The sequence below is a fragment of the Pseudophryne corroboree genome, chromosome 1 (assembly GCF_028390025.1).
Source record: "Pseudophryne corroboree isolate aPseCor3 chromosome 1, aPseCor3.hap2, whole genome shotgun sequence".
Lineage (NCBI taxonomy): Eukaryota > Metazoa > Chordata > Amphibia > Anura > Myobatrachidae > Pseudophryne > Pseudophryne corroboree.
In genome coordinates, this window is record NC_086444.1 from 696,708,340 (window position 1) to 696,729,683 (window position 21,344).

Below are 21,344 nucleotides of genomic sequence, written 5' to 3' on the forward strand. Positions count from 1 at the left end.
ACAGCGTTACCTCAGAGAAGATCTGAAGTCTTCTGCCGCCTCTGAAGTCTTTTGTCTTCTCATACTCACCCGGCTTCTATCTTCCGGCTCTGTGAGGAGGACGGCGGCGCGGTTCCAGGACGAACTGCGAGGGGAGACCTGCGTTCCGACTCCCTCTGGAGCTAATGGTGTCCAGTAGCCTAAGAAGCAGAGCCTAGCATTTAAGTAGGTTTGCTTCTCTCTCCTCAGTCCCACGATGCAGGGAGCCTGTTGCCAGCAGGGCTCCCTGAAAATAAAAAACCTAACAAAATTCTTTCTTTCAGAGAAACTCAGGAGAGCTCCCTGTAATGCACCCAGTCTCCTCTGGGCACAGTATCAAACTGAGGTCTGGAGGAGGGGCATAGAGGGAGGAGCCAGTGCACACCCATATCTAAAGTACTTTTTAGTGCCCATGTCTCCTGCGGAGCCCGTCTATCCCCATGGTCCTTACGGAGTCCCCAGCATCCTCTAGGACGTAAGAGAAATAAACAGCAAATTCTCAGTAGACTAAAACAAGGGGAAACCTTGTCCCTGAACTCAATGGAACAGGTTCTCTGAACTTTCCTTATCAAACATCAATAGACCTAATGGGAGTAACGCTGTTTTAGTCTACTGAGAATTTGCTATTTATTTTTATCAAGTGCACATCATGTTGTTTATTAATTCTTGCATATACAATTAAATTGTGTTGTTTTTATGACCTGCCTTCTCATTTATGACCAATAGCACTACATTGCTTTTTCTGTTTCTCTGACATTGCAGCTCTGCTCTTCGTTCCGCCCTGTCGGTTTATATAGGCCACTGTCGTTACATTGTCCGACTGCACGTGAATGGCCTGATCGTGCAGAAGTTGTGCTGCTTGTAGAAGACTATTGTGCACGGCTCTTAGCTCCAGGATGTTTATTGGAAGAAGGGATTCCTGACGACCACTTTCCTTGGAAGGTTTCCCCTTGTGTGACTGCGCCCCAACCTCTGAGACTTGCATCCGTGGTTAGAAGGATACAGTTCTGAACCTGCGGCCCTCCAGAAGGTGAGGCAGTTGTAGCCACCAGAGGAGTGAAATCCTTGCTTTCGGCGACAGACGTATCCTCTGGTGCATTTGTAGGTGAGATCCCGACCACTTGTCTAGGAGATCCAGTTGGAATGACAGAGCATGAAATCTTCCGTACTGTAGAGCCTCGTAAGAGGCAACCATCTTCCCCAGAAGGCGAATGCACTGATGAACGGATACCCGGGCTGGTTTCAGGACATCCCGGACCATTGTTTAAATCACCACCACTTTCTCCTCCGGTAGAAACACCCTCTGCACCTCCGTGTCGAGGATCATTCCCAGGAACGACAATCTCCTTGTTGGCTTCAAATGTGACTTCGGAAGGTTCAGGATCCAACCGTGATCGCTGAGTAGATAAGTCGTGAGAGAAATGGACTGTAACAATTTCTCCCTGGACGATGACTATCAGCAGGTCGTTCATATATGGTATTATGTACACCCCCTGTCTGCGGAGAACCATCATCTTTGCCATCACCTTGGTGAACATCCTCGGTGCCGTGGAGAGGCTGAATGGCAGCGCCTGGAACTGATAGTGACAGTCCAACAGTGCAAATCTGAGATAAGCCTGGTGTGGAGGCCAAATCGGAATGTGGAGGTACGCATCCTTGATATCCTGAGATACAAGAAACTCTCCCTCCTCCAGGGCTGAGATCACTGCTCCCAGAGACTCCATTTTGAATTTGAACTCCCTCAGATAAGGGTTTAACGATTTCAAGTTCAAAATCGGTCTGACCTATCCATCCGGTTTCAGTACCACGAAAAGGTTTGTATAACCACCCTTGGTTTGCATATGAGGTGGAACAGGGACAATGACCTGTGACTTCCAATTTTTGGATGGCTTCCTGTAGGATAGCCCTGTCTGTCAGCAAAACTGGCAAGCCTGATTTGAAGAATCGGTGCGGCGGAAGTTCTTGAAACTCCAGTCTGTACCCCTGGGACACAATATCCTGTACCCAGGTATCCAGGCCGGAAGACACTCGGACGTGGCTGAAACGTCTGAGCTCGCACCCACCAGCCCATCTTTCAGGCTTCGCGGACCACCGCCATGCTGAGGATTTTGAGCAACAAGAAGCCGGTTTCTGGTCCTGGGAGCCTGCGGGTGCAGGCTTTTTGGATTTTGCACGACCACCTCTAAAGAAGGTGGTAGGAGGCTTGGACTTTTTTGTCTTAGCGGTCCAAAAGGACTGTGATGCAGATGAAGAAAAGGGTTTCTTCATAGAAGGCGTAGCTGAGGGAAGAAAAGGTGACTTACCCACGGTTGCCGTGGAAATTCACGCATCCAATGCTTCCCCAAATAGAGTCTGACCTGTGTAGGGTAGGTTCTCCACACTTCTCCTGGATTCCGCGTCTGCAGACCATTGGCGTAGCCAGAGACCCTTGCGAGCCAAAACAGACATGGAAGATACCCTTGCACTCAGCGTAACCAGGACCTTCATGGATTCCACCATGAACCCCGCAGAATCCTGTATGTTACGTAAAAATAATTCAAATGTCACTTCTATCCATTGAATCCAAATCCTCTAGTAACATGCCTGACCACTTTACAATAGCTTTAGAAATCCATGCACAGGCAATAAGTGGGCCTCAACGCCACCCCTGAAGCAGTGCATATGGATTTGAGCGTAGTGTCAATCTTACGATCAGCCGGTTCTTTTAACGCGGTAGACCCAGGGACAGGTAAAACCACTTTCTTTGACAGTCTGGAGACAGCTGTGTCAACTATGGGTGGGTTTTCACATTTTTTCTATCCTCCTCAGGGAAAGGAAAGGCAACCAAAACCCTTTTGGAGATCTGGAATTTTTTCTCTGGGTCATCCCAGGATATTTCAAATAAAGAGTTTAATTCTTTAGATGCAGGGAAGGTTAGCGAGGCTTTCTTATTCTCAGTGAAGTAAGCCTCCTCAATCTGCTCAGGTGTTGTGTCAGAAATGTTTAACACATCTCTAATAGCCTCAATCATGAGCTGCACCCCCTTAGCCAGGGATGCCCCCCTCCCCTCAGCACATCTCCATCACAGTCAGCCGTGTCAGAGTCGGTATCCGTGTCATCTTGCATAATCTGGGCAAGTGCACATTTTTGTGGGTATATGCTAGGGGATTTTGAAGGAATAGGAACAGAACCTGACCAAACTGCCATAGACTTCTTTAATACCTGAGCTTCAGTCTCAGTATGAGCTACCCTAGTAGAGATCTGAGAGATCATTCCCTTAATAGAGGTCAACCACTCAGGCTCAGTAATAGGGATCTGAGACAAAACATTACATTCCTGTGTACATGTCCTATGCAGCATAAGAGACAGAGTCCCTAGACATGGCTATGTAAGAAACAAACATCCCCACACACACAGGAAAATGTCAGACACAGTTTGCCCCCAAGCCTGCCACAGAGAAACACAGAGATTGGAGCCAAACCACACACAGTGCTTCCCTAGGTAGATATAATACAGCTACCTGGCGCTGACTGTGTGTACCTTAATAGACTACACAGTATTTACACAGCCTCCCTCCCCCCCCCCCTTCTACAACCCCCTGGTACCGCACAGGATAGCTGGAGTTGCATGGAGGGACAGCTTTCCCTGTCAGCGTCTCTGTACTGGATCTGCAGGCAGGAAAATGGTGCTGAACACTGCTGGGTCCACTCTAAGGAGAAGCTCTGCCCCCTGAACATGGTGCTGCTTCCCGCTTTTCACTTCTTTATACTGAGGGAAGAAAAGAAAAAGGATCTGTTTCCAGTGCACAAGGTAGTAAATTGTTTAAGTAAAATATAACCTTTATTTTGTATCTTAAAAATTATTATGAATGTGAAGACATGTTTTTATTACATGTCTGCAAGGTCTGACTATTGCGAAATATTAAAAAACATGTAACATTAGTGTGATGACACAACAACACTGTGAATTAAAGAAAAAATATACGTTATGGTAAGAACTTACCGTTGATAACGTGATTTCTCTTATGTCCACAGGTATCCACAGGATAACATTGGGATATTGTCGAGCGACAGCGAAAATGGCACCAACACGGTCACAAGCTTTCTGGCCTCCCAGGATGCATTGGGGCCTCCACTATATAGTCCCACCCACTGACTCAGTCAGTTCAGTTCTTTCCACAGCGATTTTAGGCAGGAACATTAGGTAGAGACCTGTACAGGCGATAAGAACACACATGCACATCCTTCCATACAAGAAGGAAGAGGTTTTAGTGATTGTCTAGATCCTCAAATCAGATGAGTCAGGGTGGGATCCCTGTGGATACCTGTGGACATAAGAGAAATCACGTTATCAACGGTAAGTTCTTACCATAACGTATATTTCTATGCCTGGGTCCACAGGATTATCCACAGGATAACATTGGGATTCCCAAAGCCATTTTAGTGGTGGGGATGCTCCTGATTACACAGGAGGACCTTTTGCCCGAAGTCTGCGTCATGAGAGGCAAAAGTATCCAAGGCATAATGTCTGATGAATGTGTTTATGGAAGACCATCTGTTCTGCTGAAGCACCCTGTTGTGCTGCCCAAGAAGGACCTACCTTACGTGTAGAGTGTGCAGAGACATTAGCCGGAATAGGGAGATCAGCATGAGAATAAGCTTCTGCTATTACCATTCGGAGCCATCTCGCCAGCGTCTGTTTACTAGCAGGCCATCCTCTTCTATGGAATCCGTAGAGGATGAAGAGAGAATCTGTTTTCCTGATGGCACTAGTACGATCTATGTAGATTCTTAAAGCCCGGACCACGTCCAGCGACGATTCTCCCGCAGATAGTCCCGATATCTGAAAAGCTGGGACTACAATTTCTTCATTCAGGTGAAACTTTGATACCACCTTTGGAAGATAGCTAGATCTCATTCTGAGAACTGCTGTCTGGAAAAAAACTTAGGAAAGAAGACTTACATGATAATGCTCCCAAATCTGACACTCTTCTGGCTGACGCCAATGCCAGTAAAAAAAGAACTTTAACCGTTAACCACTTAAGATCTGCTCTCTCAAGTGGTTCAAACAAAGGACCCTGGAGAAATTTAAGAACTAAATTCAAATCCCAGGGAGCTGCAGGAGGAACAAATGGAGGTTGAATATGTACTACTCCTTGGAAAAATGTACGCACATCCTGAAGGTCAGCAATCTTCTGCTGAAACCATACAGTCAACGCTGAGACTTGCACCCTCAAGGAAGCAACTTTCAACCCTTTATCCAATCCTGCCTGAAGGAAATCCAAAATCCTAGCTACTTTAAAAGATCTCGGATTGTAATTTTTTCCAGTACACCAGTGAATATAGGCTTTCCATATTCTATGATACACACGGGCCGAAGAAGGCTTTCTTGCTCTAAGCATAGTTTGGATTACTTGTTTCGAAAATCCTTTAGCCTCTAGGATAGAGGTTTCAACAGCCACGCCGTCAAAGATAGGCGATCCAGATGACTGTGACAACAAGGACCCTGCATTAGCAGATCTGGACGTTGAGGGAGCAGTATCGGTGCTTCCACGGACATTCTTAACAGATCTGTGTACCAATGCCTTCTTGGCCAAGCTGGAGCTATTAGAATGATTGCTCCTTTTGCCTGTTTTATCTTTCTCACTACTCTGGGTAACAGAGACATTGGTGGGAACAGATATGCCAGTTGAAACCTCCATTCTACTGACAGTGCGTCTATCAGGACCGCTCCTGGGTCCCTTGTTCTTGATCCGTACCTCGGAACTTTGTTGTTTAGACGAGACGCCATAAGGTCTATCTCTGGTAGACCCCATCTGTTCACCAGTGTCTGAAACACTTCTGGGTGTAGTGCCCATTCGGTTTCCTGAATGGTGTGCTGACTGAGAAAATCCGCTACCCAATTTAGTACACCCGGGACAAATACTGCTGACAATGCCGGGAGATGGAGTTCTGCCCATTTTAGAATGGGGATTACTTCCTCCATCAGACTCTTGCTGTGAGTTCATCCTTGATGATTGAGGTATGCTACTGCCGTCGCATTGTCTGTGCGGATCTGGACTGGTCTTCCTTGTATATTGTCCTTTGCCTGAACCAGAGCCAAGTAAATGGCTCTTATCTCCAACAGATTTATCGGCAGGCGACTTTCCCTTGCGGTCCATTTTCCTTGGAACCATAGGCTTCCGAGTACCGCCCCCCAGCCTTGCAGGCTGGCATCTGTTGTCAGGACTTGCCACTCTTTTATCCAAAAGGGTCGCCCCTTGTTTAAATGGTCTGTCTGTAGCCACCACGCTAGAGACCTTTTTACATTTAGTGGAATCTTTATCATCTGTTTCTTTATCGTTCAATGATTTCCGTTCCATTTGGTCAAAATTAAATGTTGCAACGGTCTGGATTGGAATTGCGCATATTCCACCATGTCGAAGGTTGATACCATCAGACCCAATAGTCGCATTACTGCATGGACTGACATTGTCTGGGCTTGCAACGCTTCCTGAGCCATGACCTGCACCTTGGACTATCTTTTTCTCTGGTAAGAGAACTTTCTGTAGGTCTGAATCCAATATGGCTCCCAAATGAACCATCCGCTGTGACGGATTCAGGGACGACTTTTCCCAATTTATGAGCCACCCGTGTCTCTGTAAACAAACTATCATCTGTTGGAGATGGCTCAACAGTAAATCTTGCGGCTGTGCTTAGATTAACAGGTCGTCTAGGTATGGGAATATTCTTATCCCTTGTTTGCGCAGACAAGCTGCCATAACCACCATGATCTTGGTAAACACCCTGGGTGCTGTAGCTAGCCCGAAGGGCAGAGCTTGGAACTGGAAGTGTTCCTTGAGGATGGCAAACCTGAGGTAACACTGATGTGATAGTGCTATAGGCACACGTAGGTAAGCATCCCGTACATCCAGAGATACCATGTAATCTCCCGGTTCCATAGCCAACATTATGGAGCGTAACGTCTCCATGTGGAACTTCGGGATCCATAAGTATCTGTTCAACATTTTCAGATTTAGAATTGGTCGATATGACCCATTTGGTTTCTGGATTAGAAATAGATTGGAGTAATACCCCTGTCCCTTTTGTGATGGAGGTACTGGGACAATCACACCTGACTGCAGTAATTTTTGGACTGCTTCTTGCAGGGCATTGGCCTTCGACTCTATACGAGACGGGCTGGTGCAAAAAAAATCTTTGAGGAGGCTGCCTCCTGAATGGGAACCCATACCCCTGAGATACTACCTTCTGCACCCAGGTATCTGTTGTTGACTGTTGCCATATGTGTGCAAATTGAAGGAGTCGGCCCCCAACCCTGGAATCCTCCAGGCGGAGGCCCGTCAGGCTGAGGGTTTCTGTTCAGGTTTGGAAGCTGGCTTCTTGCTAGCCCACTGCTTCCTACCCCTGGATTTAAACTGGGGTTGCTTAGGCTCCTCTTTAGCTTTCGCTTTGCCAACGAAAAGAGCGAAATGTTAAACCCTTGGACTTAGGGTTATAAGCAGCCGGAAATCTGACCTTTTTCGATTCAGCCTCTGATTCTAGGATATCCGATAGAGGATTTCCAAATAATATATTACCCACGAAAGGCAATGCTTCCAATTCTTTCTTGGACTCCGCATCCGCCTTCCAGGTCCGTAGCCAAACTGCTCTGCGAGCGACTACTGTCAAGGCTGAAGCTTTAGAAGCAACAGTGCCTACATCAATTGCTGCTTCTTCTAAATACTGGGCAGATTGTCTTAAACGATCCTCTTGCTCCCTAGTAGGAGAGGGGATGTCATTCTCTAGTTCCTCTATCCATTCGCCCATTGCTTTGCTACCCAGGCCGAAGCCATAGCAGGTCTTACCACTGCTCCTACAAGAGAAAAAATATTTTTCAATAGGCTCTCTACCCTTCTGTCTGTGACATCATTCAATGAGGTAGGTGACAGTGGTAAAGCAGATTTATGCACGAGTCGCAGAACATGTGCATCTACTTTTGGAGGAATTTCTCTCTTCGAACAATCCACAGCAGGAAATGGATAATAAGAATCCCATCTCTTAGGAATCTTATACTTTTTATTGGGCGCTGCCCAAGACTCATCCATCATTTCCGTCAACTCATCTGAAGCTGGAAATTCAGCTTTCACTGATTTTGTTAGTTTAAATACAGGTGCTTTTTCTTTTAACGCTGTCTTGGCTGGCTCTTCCAAAGAAAGCACAGCCTTCACGGCATTAATAAGTTCAGCTACATCTTCTGAACTAAAGCTCTGCGACTGATCATCATACGGAGTTGAATCTATTGTTTCCTCATCATCATCCGATGTATCATCTTGTGTAATCTGCCACACAGACGTATCTGTCTTAGTCTTACCTGCCCCTTGGTTGCTTGTAGAGGCTACTGGAACCAAACCATAGGAAGGGAGCTGCATGTATGGGTTCATAGTGTAACCTAACCCCTGAGGTGGTGCTACTGTAGTTAACTTGTCCGCTATAGAAGATAGAGTCTTTGCGAACATATTCCATGGTGGCTCTGTTGGTGGTTGAACCAACTCCTGTCTTTTACTTCGCTGAAAAGCGAAACAGTTTGCACACAAACCCTCATAAGTGACTGTTACAGAGTAATTCCATATATCCATTTTAGAGATACAAAGAATGAATGATAATATTGGCTTCTGTAACCTGAAGCCGAATTAACATCCCTACACTGTAGCCTTGGCCAATTAGCATTTAAATAACCAGCACATGGCCAGCTCAGCTCACTGATACAGCTAGCCCACATGCTGTGAAAGACGCACCCACAGGTATGAATATACTGTACCCACTTGAAATCAGAGCTCACTCACTCAGAATCAATCTAGCTCTCAGAAGCATGGCTTGCTCATCACCAGGACCGATCTCCTTACTAAGGCTAAGTATCATACACAATATCTCATAGATAAATAGCATAGAATAGTTAAATATGTGTTTGTGGTAAAGTAGTTGTGAAATGATTGGCATAGAATAGTTAAATATGTAAATACATTTGACTTTAAGGTTAATAGTACTTGTGCAATCATGTGATTGTTATGTGTTGGTGATAATACTCTATGAAATCTGTAATGAATTGGAACAGTAGACAATCTGTAGCATAGCATTCCTGGTATACATTTGTGGATGGTGATTTATAACAGATTGTAGTGGTTTTATATAGTGCATCTTGCTGAAATATAGCATGTGCTTGTAGCAATGGCAGGCTGATACTTGTGGTTACCTGGTGATCTGGTCTTGTGATGGTTCATATAATATGGACAGCATACACTATGCTCTGGTTATTGAGATACTGTGTTGGCTTGGAATTGTGAAAGGTGATTAGATGGCTTGGAATTGTGAAAGGTGATTAGATGGCTTGGAATTGTGAAAGGTGATTAGATGGCTTGGAATTGTGAAAGGTGATTAGATGGCTTGGAATTGTAATATAAGTTGGAATATAGTGGAGTCTTATGGCTTCTGCTATGTGATTATGGTGTAGCAAAGAATGCCATGTGTTTGAACTTGCAAATCTAAAATGGCTGCTGGCATTCCCTTTTGAACCATATGTTACATACTTTGGAATCATGGGAGTTTTCCCAAAATGGAGTCTAGCTTCTGTCCCATGCGGTCTGTGGACAATGCAGCCACATGCTGCCCCTCCCCCACCCACACACAAACACACACACATACATATACCAAACCAATCCCCTAAGGTATTTCTCTAAGATATATATATATTGTCCAATATATATCAATAAATCTAGGATTTAGCCGAGTGCTTTGAGTAATATCTCCCCAGTAATAAATACACACATACAGTACAGTACATACATCTCTCACACTTCTTTCATCCTATTTGTTCCTTATATAGTTTAAATCTGTGAAACTATTATATGGTGACTTGCATTGTATTTGACCAATACTGTTTAATGATAAAAGTGAATTCTATGAGTAGCAATTGTTTGTTGAAATACATTCTTATGATTTACATTCTATATGACTGGCGTGCATTCTTATATGAACAGAATATTCCTAATGATTTAAAGATATATATGTCTAGATGCAACCTCTGCGGGTTTGCTTATAAAAGGTACACAATTAGTGATGAACAATTATAAATCACTAAAGGGTTAAAATTATACATTTGCTTCAAAGATATGAAATATAGTAATATAATACAAGCAATAGAATCAGACAGAGAAAAGGAGGGGAATAGAGAAGGAAAAAGTATACCCCTTAACACGACCCCTTATCAGTGACCAATTGATTCATATCAATTACCCCTGACTTACAAGATAAGCATGTTAGGGCTATAGGAGTGCTTGATAAATTCTCCTCATCACTTTTGCCGCTCACAGACATAGTAATAATCTGTTATTGACTACACAATTTTGTGACTGAAAAACACCCTATATGTCAGTATATAGAGGTGAGATCAATCTGACCACAGTGCACCTGATTTAAGGGTCAGAACAGGACTGACATTACACAGAAAAGTCAGCACACATACTAGCAGTCAGTCACATGTTAAAGCATTAGACATTGTCATATGAGAATACAACCTCCATAACAACTTATACATAAGTAGGAAAATTGTACTTCTGTTTTAAACTGGTTCTTTTTTCAACATAGCATGCAAAAAACACAGTAATAAACAAGTCTCATATGCAATAGGTACTAAAAATTAACAACGCATACTAAGAAGTAGAGAGAATTTTTAGTACTGTATACCCTGCTTCCATAGAGCGGGATACAGGGAGACTCACCACACTTCCATATCCAAGCAAATACGCTCGTAAGACGCTGAGTGGATTCAGACACTACTGGTGTACACTGCCGCTCTTGATAACTGATAACGGACACGGACGCTCACCAACGGACACGGACGCTGAGCGACTTCCACGTGTATGCAGACGCTAAGGCCTGCGACTCGGTCTGGCGGGTTTTATCTCCAGTGTACACAACCGCAGCATCTAAGCTGCGACCGAGTACCCTCGTGGTAGCTTCTGAGCCGGAAGTGAGGTCATTCAGTTCATGAAACGAGAGACACGCGGGAACTGTCCATGAACTCTGAGGAGGGACGGCCAGGAGAGCGTCTGAATCCCCCTGTTGACTTAAACTCCCAGGATCGCGGCCTCTACCTAGTCCTGGCGCCTATGATCCCCAGAGCGCAGCGCTGTCACACTCGAGATGTTCGGCGCATCAACACACTGTTTGTAGTCTCCACCAAATCAGTGTAGCTGTGTCCTGACCCCTCTAGTAAGAGGAAGTCCATAGACTCACCGTCTCCCCATGCTCCGGCCACAGCGTGGTTACGTCTGCTGGACCTGCTAGAACATCCGACACAGACGCCCGTCGAGACAGCACTGATACCCGAAGGTAAGCGTTGTTGCGACCCGGTTGGGAGATGTTGGAGAGACTCTTTCTAATATGTGTTTAAGACGCTGTTAAGATAAGTCGCTCTAAAAAACACTATAGAAAGTCTATAAAAATAAAATAATGAAAACTTGAGGCTGCTCTCACAGCAGCCCTGTGACCATGCGGCTTCCTGCCGCACCAAGCAAAAAACTGAACTGACTGAGTCAGTGGGCGGGACTATATAGTGGAGGCCCCAATGCATCCTGGGAGGCCAGAAAGCTTGTGACCGTGTTGGTGCCATTTTCGCTGTCGCTCGACAATATCCCAATGTTATCCTGTGGATAATCCTGTGGACCCAGCCAGAGAAATAAACAATAAACAATTATTAAAAACCTCTGAGCGTCTCTTTCGTGCCTGTCCTCTACAATTTATGTCTCTTGTACAAAACCCTTATGCGGTTTATCTGCTACAGAAGAGGATATATATATTCTTAGAGTATAGTATCAATGTGCTTCTATGGGCATTATAATATGTTACTTGAGGGGAGGGTTAGATACAATTGTATTCCTTGTTAATCATAGACTTATAACAAAGTATCACTTTTAGTACTCCTGTCAAGAACCTTGGCTAGTTGCCCAGAAATGATGTTGTAAAGAACTCTATAATACAGTGATCGTCTGTATTATGCAACTATTATTGTGTGTTCTCCCATAAAGTGCATTTAATGGGAGGTCATCGTGACATCCAGATCCTGTTAATCCAAAAAATGTTTATAGTGCAGATAGGACCAATCTGTCAAATATTTATTTATATATTTAGGGGATTTTCTCCCCCCCCCCCCCCCCCCCCCCCCCCCCCCCACCCACCCGGACTTATAGAATCGTGAGAAGATATATATAAATATATGTATGGTGAAGTGTGACTTAAAGTAACTCTTACATATAGAATCAAATTTCAGTATAAAATGAAAACACACTTCACGTATGGATTAGGTCAGCCAGTCACCTCTCACATATAGTGTCAGGTGTCACTGTGTCATATAGAGGGTTTTTTTCTGACACGTAGGCTAGTGAAAAAGTATATATATAGATATATGTATGGTGAGGTGTGATTTAGAGTACCTCTTGCATATAATATCAGGTTTCAAAGTAGAGATGCACTTCACATATGTATTAGGTCAGCCAGTCACTTCTCTCATATAGGGGTATATTTACTAAGGTCCCGATTTTGACCGAGATGGTGTTTTTTCTTCAAAGTGTCATCTCGGGAATTTACTAAACTCAAATCACGGCAGTGATGAGGGCATTCGTATTTTTCATATTATACCATAAGCACTATATTAATGGAAATTATAGCAGTGTATTATTATATATCAGTGGAGCGATCAATGGCAAATTTAAATAGGTAGAGATTACTGTGATCACTCATTATTGAATTCAGACTACTCATTATGAGTCAGATATATATGCAAGAATAGTCTATTCTGAGTATCATAGACAAAAGATCTCATTGCCTAGACGACTATATATAACTTTTATTTGGCTACACACAACGACTTCCATTTGGCACCTGTAATAGCCGAAGGATTCCCAAATATAACAGGGAAATTCACATATGGCTATCTGTACGTCTGTATATTAATAAAAACTTTTCAGTTGATTTACTGTGTATGATATGGGCATGAGGATTTTTATAAATCCAGAACGGAAACAAATAATTTAATCATCTGCAACTACATATATTAACATCTATATATATATATACCGGATTACCACAAAATATTGTATTTATTTATTCTAATACAATAGGACCGGACATAAATAAGTGAGAGATTGTAGGAAATTGGATTATAATATATATGGGGTCATGCCGTCTTACGAGTCACTATAGGGATCTGGCAATACTATATGAGAGATCTGGTGATGCTAATGTATGAACTATTTATATTCTTTTAAAAATACACTCACCACTTTAAATATGAAATCATAATATGGTACAGCATTATTGAGAGATAGGTGGATTTACATCTGACACTATAAATGAGAGATGATCCACTAATACCCATTGTCAAGCTTATGTGAGTGACACCAGACACTATATGAGAGAAGTGACTGGCTGACCTAATACATATGTGAAGTGCATCTCTACTTTGAAACCTGATATTATATGCAAGAGGTACTCTAAATCACACCTCACCATACATATATCTATATATATACTTTTTCACTAGCCTACGTGTCAGAAAAAAACCCTCTATATGACACAGTGACACCTGACACTATATGTGAGAGGTGACTGGCTGACCTAATCCATACGTGAAGTGTGTTTTCATTTTATACTGAAATTTGATTCTATATGTAAGAGTTACTTTAAGCCACACTTCATCATACATATATTTATATATATCTTCTCACGATTCTATATGTCCGGAGAGGGGGGGGGAGGGGGAAGAAAATCCCCTATTTATCTAAATAAATATTTGACAGATTGGTCCTATCTGCACTATAAACATTTTTTGGATTAACAGGATCTGGATGTCACGATGACCTCCCATTAAATGCACTTTATGGGAGATCACACAATAATAGTTGCATAATACAGACGATCACTGTATTATAGAGTTCTTTACAACATCATTTCTGGGCAACTAGTCAAGGTTCTTGACAGGAGTACTAAAAGTGATACTTTGTTATAAGTCTATGATTAACAAGGAATACAATTGTATCTAACCCTCCCCTCAAGTAACATATTATAATGCCCATAGAAGCACATTGATACTATACTCTAAGAATATATATATCATCTTCTGTAGCAGATAAACAGCATAAGGGTTTTGTACAAGAGACATAAATTGTAGAGGACAGACACGAAAGAGACGCTCAGAGGTTTTTAATAATTGTTTATTGTTTATTTTTTCTTTAATTCACAGTGTTGTTGTGTCATCACACTAATGTTACATGTTTTTTAATATTTCGCAATAGTCAGACCTTGCAGACATGTAATAAAAACATGTCTTCACATTCATAATAATTTTTAAGATACAAAATAAAGGTTATATTTTACTTAAACAATTTACTACCTTGTGCACCGGAAACAGATCCTTTTTCTTTTCTTCCCTTATTATTCACTATAGGTACTCTTGCCTGATCAGTGGTAGCACCCTCACTCTCCGTATGACCGATTTTTATGGTATTTAGATTTGGGGTTTTGAATTATTAACCATATATTCATATGTGATAGATATTGTTATTCCTGTGCAACAGTTCCCTTCTTCTTTTCCCTTTCCCTTACTCAAACACTTCTTTATACTGGCCTGAGGAATGGTGCTGACAGCGTTACCGAGGTCCCTGACAGCTTTGGTGACCAGTGTAGGGAATAGGTGCTGGCTCAGGGCACCCCTCAAAGTGCCGCACTGTGTACCGCTGAGCCTCCAGAGCGCAGTTAGTACTGCTCTCCCACCCTGTTGCCGCCATCTTCATACCAGCGGGGAGCTTGCTGTGGGGGCCGGTAACTCACTCACCACCGGAATCTACTGGCTCTGTTAGGGTGTGGTGGCATGCTGCGGGAGTGAGCGGTCGCCTGTCGCGGCTAACGATCATCACCCTCAGGAGCTCAGTGTACTGTCAGCGGAGATAGTGGCTCAAACCCCTCAGGGCGGACACTACTTCCCCTCCCCCCCCCCCCCCCCCATGTCCCACGAAGCAGGGAGGCTGTTGCCAGCAGCCTCCCTTTCCCTAACTAACTCTTAGAAAAAAAATAAAACTAAAGAAGCTCTAGAAGCTCCCCTAGCTGTGACCGACTCCTCTGGGCACATTTTCTAAACGAAGTCTGGTAGGAGGGGCATAGAGGGTGGAGCCAGCCTACACTATTAAATTCTTAAAGTGCCAGTGGCTCCTAGTGGACCCGTCTATACACACATAGTACTAATGTGGACCCCAGCATCCTCTAGGACGTAAGAGAAAGGCTGTTAATGGGGATTAGGAATGCTCTTAAAAGGTATTAAATGGCTGATTTTAATTATTTTTATTTATTTTTTAAACAAAATTGTTAAAATAAATACTTTAATTAAATTTGGGGTGCAACAAAAAGTTGATTTGGGGGAAATTTAACTGAAAACTCACAAATGCCTAATAAGTCATTAGGGGGGTTGGCAAGGGCCTCTGAAGCAAGTACAGACATTTTTACTTTAAAATTAAGATTTTTTCCTACCATTTCACACCCTCAGGATGGTGCACACTAAAAAAAGGAAACATTTTCTCTGAAAAAGCAATGCGAGTTTGGAATTGATGAAAATGGCTCGCACAAGCCAACTCTCACCTAATTGGATTGACCTCTATGTTCTTTATATATGTCTGTTGAATCTGCCATATTAAAAGGAATACAAGTGAAATAAATGATCCCTTAAGAAAGACTTTGCCATCCATTCATACCTTGAGACCCTGCCAGGGCAGACTTCCTCTGAGGAAATACATGAACATATGTCCCAACGCTTCTAGATCATCTCTGCGGCTCTGTTCTAAGTACACCAATGAAAGGAAAAAGTTTACTTTTAAAAAAAAATCTATTAGTAATATAAACATCATGTAACAATATATGAACACAAATCTTCAACAATAATTAGAACAAAGTCAAACAAACAGTCATAGTACAATGTAATAGTTTCAAAAAGTAATCTACAACATGTGACTGGGGGGGAGGTGTGAAGTAGAAAAATAGGATGGAACAGGAGGGAATAGTTGGGAGAAGGCTAGAGGAGAGGAAGAGGGCCTTGTGGGATCAGGATTGGAATGGGAGAGAGGAAAAGGTGGAAGGCAAGTCAGGGAGGGGCGAGGTACAGTGCAAAGGTTATGTTTTTCAATTAAAGGTTCAAAAACCTTTAGTAGATAGACCTTTAAATAGACCTTTAATAGAAAGGTCTATTCAAGAACAGGCAGCTGTTGCATAAGTTACTTCTTCAATCTCTTATTTCTGCAGCAGGTTACAGGGAAACATCGGGGTGTAGAGTGGATCTTGATCCAGAGGCACCAACAGAGGCTAAAGCTTTATGCTGTCCCTGGATGCATTGGGGCCTCCTCTATAACCCTGCCTCAAGGCACTGTGAGCTCAGTTTCAGTTGGTGTCTGCAGCAGAAGGTCAGGTGGGCTGCACTGGGCAGCCTTGAAAAAGCTTTTTCTGACAGAAAATTTCTTCAGGGCTGCAGCTCCATCACCTCCCAAGCAGCGTCGCATACTCCCACGGCCTGTTCCCATGTACTTATGGTGAAGACGCTCCGGCTTTAGGCACACGGTCAAAGGTCTCTCTCCTGGTTCGCGTGGCTGCTACGGGGAGGAGGTAAGAGGGTCTCTCAGGGTCCCGTCTGCGACCTAGGGAGACGGGTTGCAGCGCTGGCGTGGACACTGTCACCAAGCAGGGACCCCACTAGACCACCAGGGATATAGAGCACAGGTCGGGTGTACTAACGCTAGTACTTGGGGTGGAAGTCCAGCATAGGGGAGCCGGCGCTTGACCTGTAGCTTCTCCCCGGCCCAGGGCGACATCTACTGCAGATTTTCCTGCCCTGGAGCTGCCTCACACTTTCCCTCACTGAGACGCTGAGCGCCATCTTATAAGTATAGTGGCGGCTAGTCTCTGGGACTGCAGGGCAAGGTCTCCCTTATAAAGCAGCCTGTATACAGCTCTGTGACTTTACACACACATGAGTATTCTACATGTCTTCATACAGACAGCGTTAGTTAAGAAAAAGTGTACCTATTACAGGATATATTATACGAGTATTCTGATATAATACCTCCGGTCTAGGGCTGCGCTGTGTTATACAGTACCAGTCAAAAGTTTGGACACACTTTCTCATTCATTTGAATGAAAAAATGAGATTTATGGTAAGAACTTACCGTTGTTAAATCTCTTTCTGCGAGGTACACTGGGCTCCACAGGGAATGACATTGGGGTGTAGAGTAGGATCTTGATCCGAGGCACCAACAGGCTAAAAGCTTTGACCTTCTTCCCAGAATGCATCAAGGAGATCATGTGAGACCTGATCCGGTGAGGCAGGCCGTCCCACTTGGCAAGAATCAATTTCTGCAGAGGGCGGGAATGGAATTGAGTGTACTCCACCATGTCGAAAGCCGACGCCATGAGACCTAGCACTTGCATCGCTGAATGTATCGACACTTGCGGACGAGACAGGAAGCATATTATCTTGTCCTGAAGTTTCAGGACCTTCTCCTGAGACAAGAACAACCGCCCCTAGGTGCACCATGCTCTGAGCAGGGACCAGGGAAGATTTCTTCCAGTTGATGAGCCACCCGTGGGCTTTCAGAAACTGGAGCGTCATTTCCAGATGGCGTAGGAGAATTTCTGGGGAATTCGCCAGGATCAACAAGTCGTCCAGATACGGGAGGATCCTGACCCCTTGACGGCGGAGTACAGCCGTCATAACCGCCATGACCTTGGTGAAGACTCGCAGGGCCGTGGTCAAACCAAAAGGTAATGCCCGGAATTGGTAATGGAGGTTGCCAACAGCAAACCTCAGGTACTGCTGATGTGACATTGCAATAGGAATATGCAGGTAAGCATCCTGTATGTCCTGGGAGACCATATAATCCCCGGGTTCCAATGCCAAAATAATAGAGCAAAGAGTTTCCAGACCGTCACAAATTTGTTCAAGGACTTGAGGTTGAGAATGGGCTGGGATGACCCATTCGGTATCGGGACTAAAAATAGCGGTGAATAGTATCCCTTGCCTCTCTGAGCCAGAGGCACCTGTACTATCACTCCTGTGACCACCGAATGAAGAGTTTTTGCCTTCACCTGATCCGAAGGGACATCTGTCAGACAAAATCGATGAGGGGGACGATTTTTGAAGGCTCGAATGGCGACTTCCCGTACCCGGGCATCGGAAGTGGTCTTCAACCATTCCTGGGTAAACCCTAGAAGTCAGCCCCCCACTCTGGGATCCCCCAGAGGGAGGCCCGCCCCATCATGCAGCCGGCTTGTCAGTTTTGGAAGCAGGCTGACGGGCAGCCCAGGCTTGTTTAGGTTTGGGCTTAGTGGGTTTGGAAGTGCGAGCCTGTTTCAGGTACGCCTGACCCTTTGCTTTCCCTGAAGGATGAAAGGAGCAAAAAGAAGTACTCTTAGCCTTCGGAATCATAGGAGCAGTACTAGGTAGACACGCTGTTTAAGCAGAAGCCAAGTCAGCCACTATCTTGTTGAGGTCCTCTCCAAAAAGAATGTCTCCCTTAAAAGGGAGCACCTCCAGGATTTTCTTAGAATTCAGATCCACAGACTAGGATCGTAGCCAAAGAATACGGCGAGCCAGAATGGACGTAGTAGAAGCCTTGGCCGCCAGAATACCGGCATCAGAAACCGCCTCCTTAATGTAACGAGAAGCTGTGACAATATACGATCGACATTATCTAGCATTATCAGAGAAGTTGGAAGGCAGCTCTGCTTCCAGCTCCTGAGCCCACACTTCAATAGCCTCTGCAGCCTATGTCGCTGTAATAGTGGGCCAATGCATAGCACCAGCCAGGGTGTAAATCGCCTTTAAGCAACCCTCCACATGCTTATCCGTCGGTTTCCTGTCAGAGACGTGACGGTAGTTACAGGCAGAGTTGAGGATACCACCAGCCACGCCACCTGCGAATCCACTGACGGGGGTGTTTCCCAATTCTTACTTAGCTCCTCAGCGAGGGGATAGTGAGCCAGCATCTTCTTGTGAGGTGTGAATTTCTTTCCTGGATTTTCCCAGGATTCCTGACGAATGTCAACTAAATGGTCAGAATGAGGTAAAACTTGTTTAACTACTTTCTGACGTTTAAACCTATCTGGTTTCTTAGGAGCAGCGTCAGGCTCTGGGTCATCAGTAATTTGAAGAATTAGCCTGATAGCCTCCAATAAGTCAGGAACATCCACCCGTGAGACCGATTCTCCATCAGAAGTATCTGGATTAGTGTCTGTGGGGTCAGTATATACACCATCCTCGTCAGACGAGGTGTCTGGGACGTGGGTGGATTGTGAGGAAGTAATGGCCCACTTAGAGGACCCCTTGGTTTTAGGCGGGCGAAGGTTAGATATGTGTTTGGTCAGTGATTGGTTCACTAGCTGTAACTGATTGGATAGGTGACCTGCCCATGGCGGATTAACCGCAGGGACCATAAGCGGTTGTACCGACACATGAGGTCCCATAGGGGGCGTAAGTTTAGTTACTAGCGTACTTTAAAACGTGGAGAAAGTAGCCCAAGGTGGGTCATTTTGAACCCCCGTTCCTACGGTCCCACTGGAGGGTAAGGAACCCCCAGAACCAGAACACTCTGCTGCTATGTTTTCCTCCAACGTGTCTGCAGCACCAACACCACGCAATGTGGGATCAGGCTCCAGTTCTGTTGCCCCTTGTAGCTGACATATCTGAAAGCTCAATTCAAGGCAACCCAGTACAATGTCAGCAGCACAACACCTGACAAGAACCCCCTGTGTAGTGTATCAGCACAGACAGAGGATTCAAGAGGTATACGGTGACTAAAAATCACAGAGAAAAAACGAGTTTTATGGTAAGAACTTACCTTTGTTAAAACTCTTTCTGCGAGGTACACTGGGCTCCACAAGTCTGGACAATGGGGTGTAGAGTAGGATCTTGATCCGAGGCACCAACAGGCTCAAAGCTTTGACTGTTCCCAGAATGAACAGCGCCGCCTCCTATATCACCCCGCCTCCCAGCACAGGAGCTAAGTTTAGTTAACCAGCCCAATGCAGTAGCAGGAAAAGAGACGACAACGGTTAGTAGCCACATACACCACACTCTCACGACGGGAGAAGTGTCAGCGGCTAATGCCATATGAACCCAAAGAAGCTAAGTGCGTCATGGTGGGCGCCTTGTGGAGCCCAGTGTACCTCACAGAAAGAGTTTTAACAAAGGTAAGTTCTTACAATAAAACTCGTTTTCTGCTGCGGGGTACACTGGGCTCCACAAGTCCGGACATTGGGGATGTCCCAAAGCAGTTCCTTATGGGAGGGGACGCACTGTAGCGGGCACAAGAACCCGGCGTCCAAAGGAAGCATCCTGGGAAGCGGCAGTATCGAAGGCATAGAACCTTATGAACGTGTTCCCGGAGGACCACGTAGCCGCCTTGCACAATTGTTCAAGGGACGCACCGCGTTGGGCCGCAAAGAAGGTTCAACAGACCGAGTAGAATGGGCCGTAATGTGAACAGGAGCTGACAGACCAGCCTTCACATAAACATGTGCAATCACCATTCTAATCCATCTGGCCAGGGTCTGCTTGTGAGCAGGCCAGCCACGTTTGTGAAATCCCAAAAAAAATAAGAATTTACTCACCGGTAATTCTATTTCTCGTAGTCCGTAGTGGATGCTGGGAACTCAGTAAGGACCATGGGGGATAGCGGGCTCCGAAGGAGGCTGGGCACTCTAGAAAGATTTATGACTACCTGGTGTGCACTGGCTCCTCCCACCATGACCCTCCTCCAAGCCTCAGTTAGGACACTGTGCCCGGACGAGCTGACATAATAAGGAAGGATTTAGAATCCCGGGTAAGACTCTTACCAGTCACACCAATCACACCGTACAACTCGTGATACTATATCCAGTTTGACAGTATGAAAACAACTGAGCCTCTCAACAGATGGTTCAACAATAACCCTTTAGTTAACAATAACTATTTACAAGTATTGCAGACAATCCGCACTTGGGATGGGCGCCCAGCATCCACTACGGACTACGAGAAATAGAATTACCGGTGAGTAAATTCTTATTTTCTCTGACGTCCTAGTGGATGCTGGGAACTCCGTAAGGACCATGGGGATTATACCAAAGCTCCCAAACGGGCGGGAGAGCGCGGATGACTCTGCAGCACTGAATGAGAGAACTCCAGGTCCTCCTCAGCCAGGGTATCAAATTTGTAGAATTTTGCAAACGTGTTTGCCCCTGACCAAGTAGCTGCTCGGCAAAGTTGTAAAGCCGAGACCCCTCGGGCAGCCGCCCAAGATG

At 44.7% G+C, this 21,344-nt stretch overlaps 1 protein-coding gene across 6 annotated transcripts in view; it reads right to left on the bottom strand.

Moving 5' to 3' along the window:
- The window catches only part of CSNK1G2 (casein kinase 1 gamma 2), a 175,890-nt gene that overhangs the window by 38,382 nt on the left and 116,164 nt on the right, over positions 1 to 21,344 (bottom strand). For all 6 annotated transcript variants that reach the window (XR_010175777.1, XR_010175778.1, XM_063914810.1 and 3 more), the window contains one exon: positions 15,773 to 15,858. Coding sequence is in view for 4 of the 6 variants with exons in the window: in XM_063914810.1 (XP_063770880.1) it covers positions 15,773 to 15,858 (86 nt within the window). In the remaining 2 variants the exon portion in view is untranslated. The remainder of the gene's footprint in view (positions 1 to 15,772; positions 15,859 to 21,344) is intronic.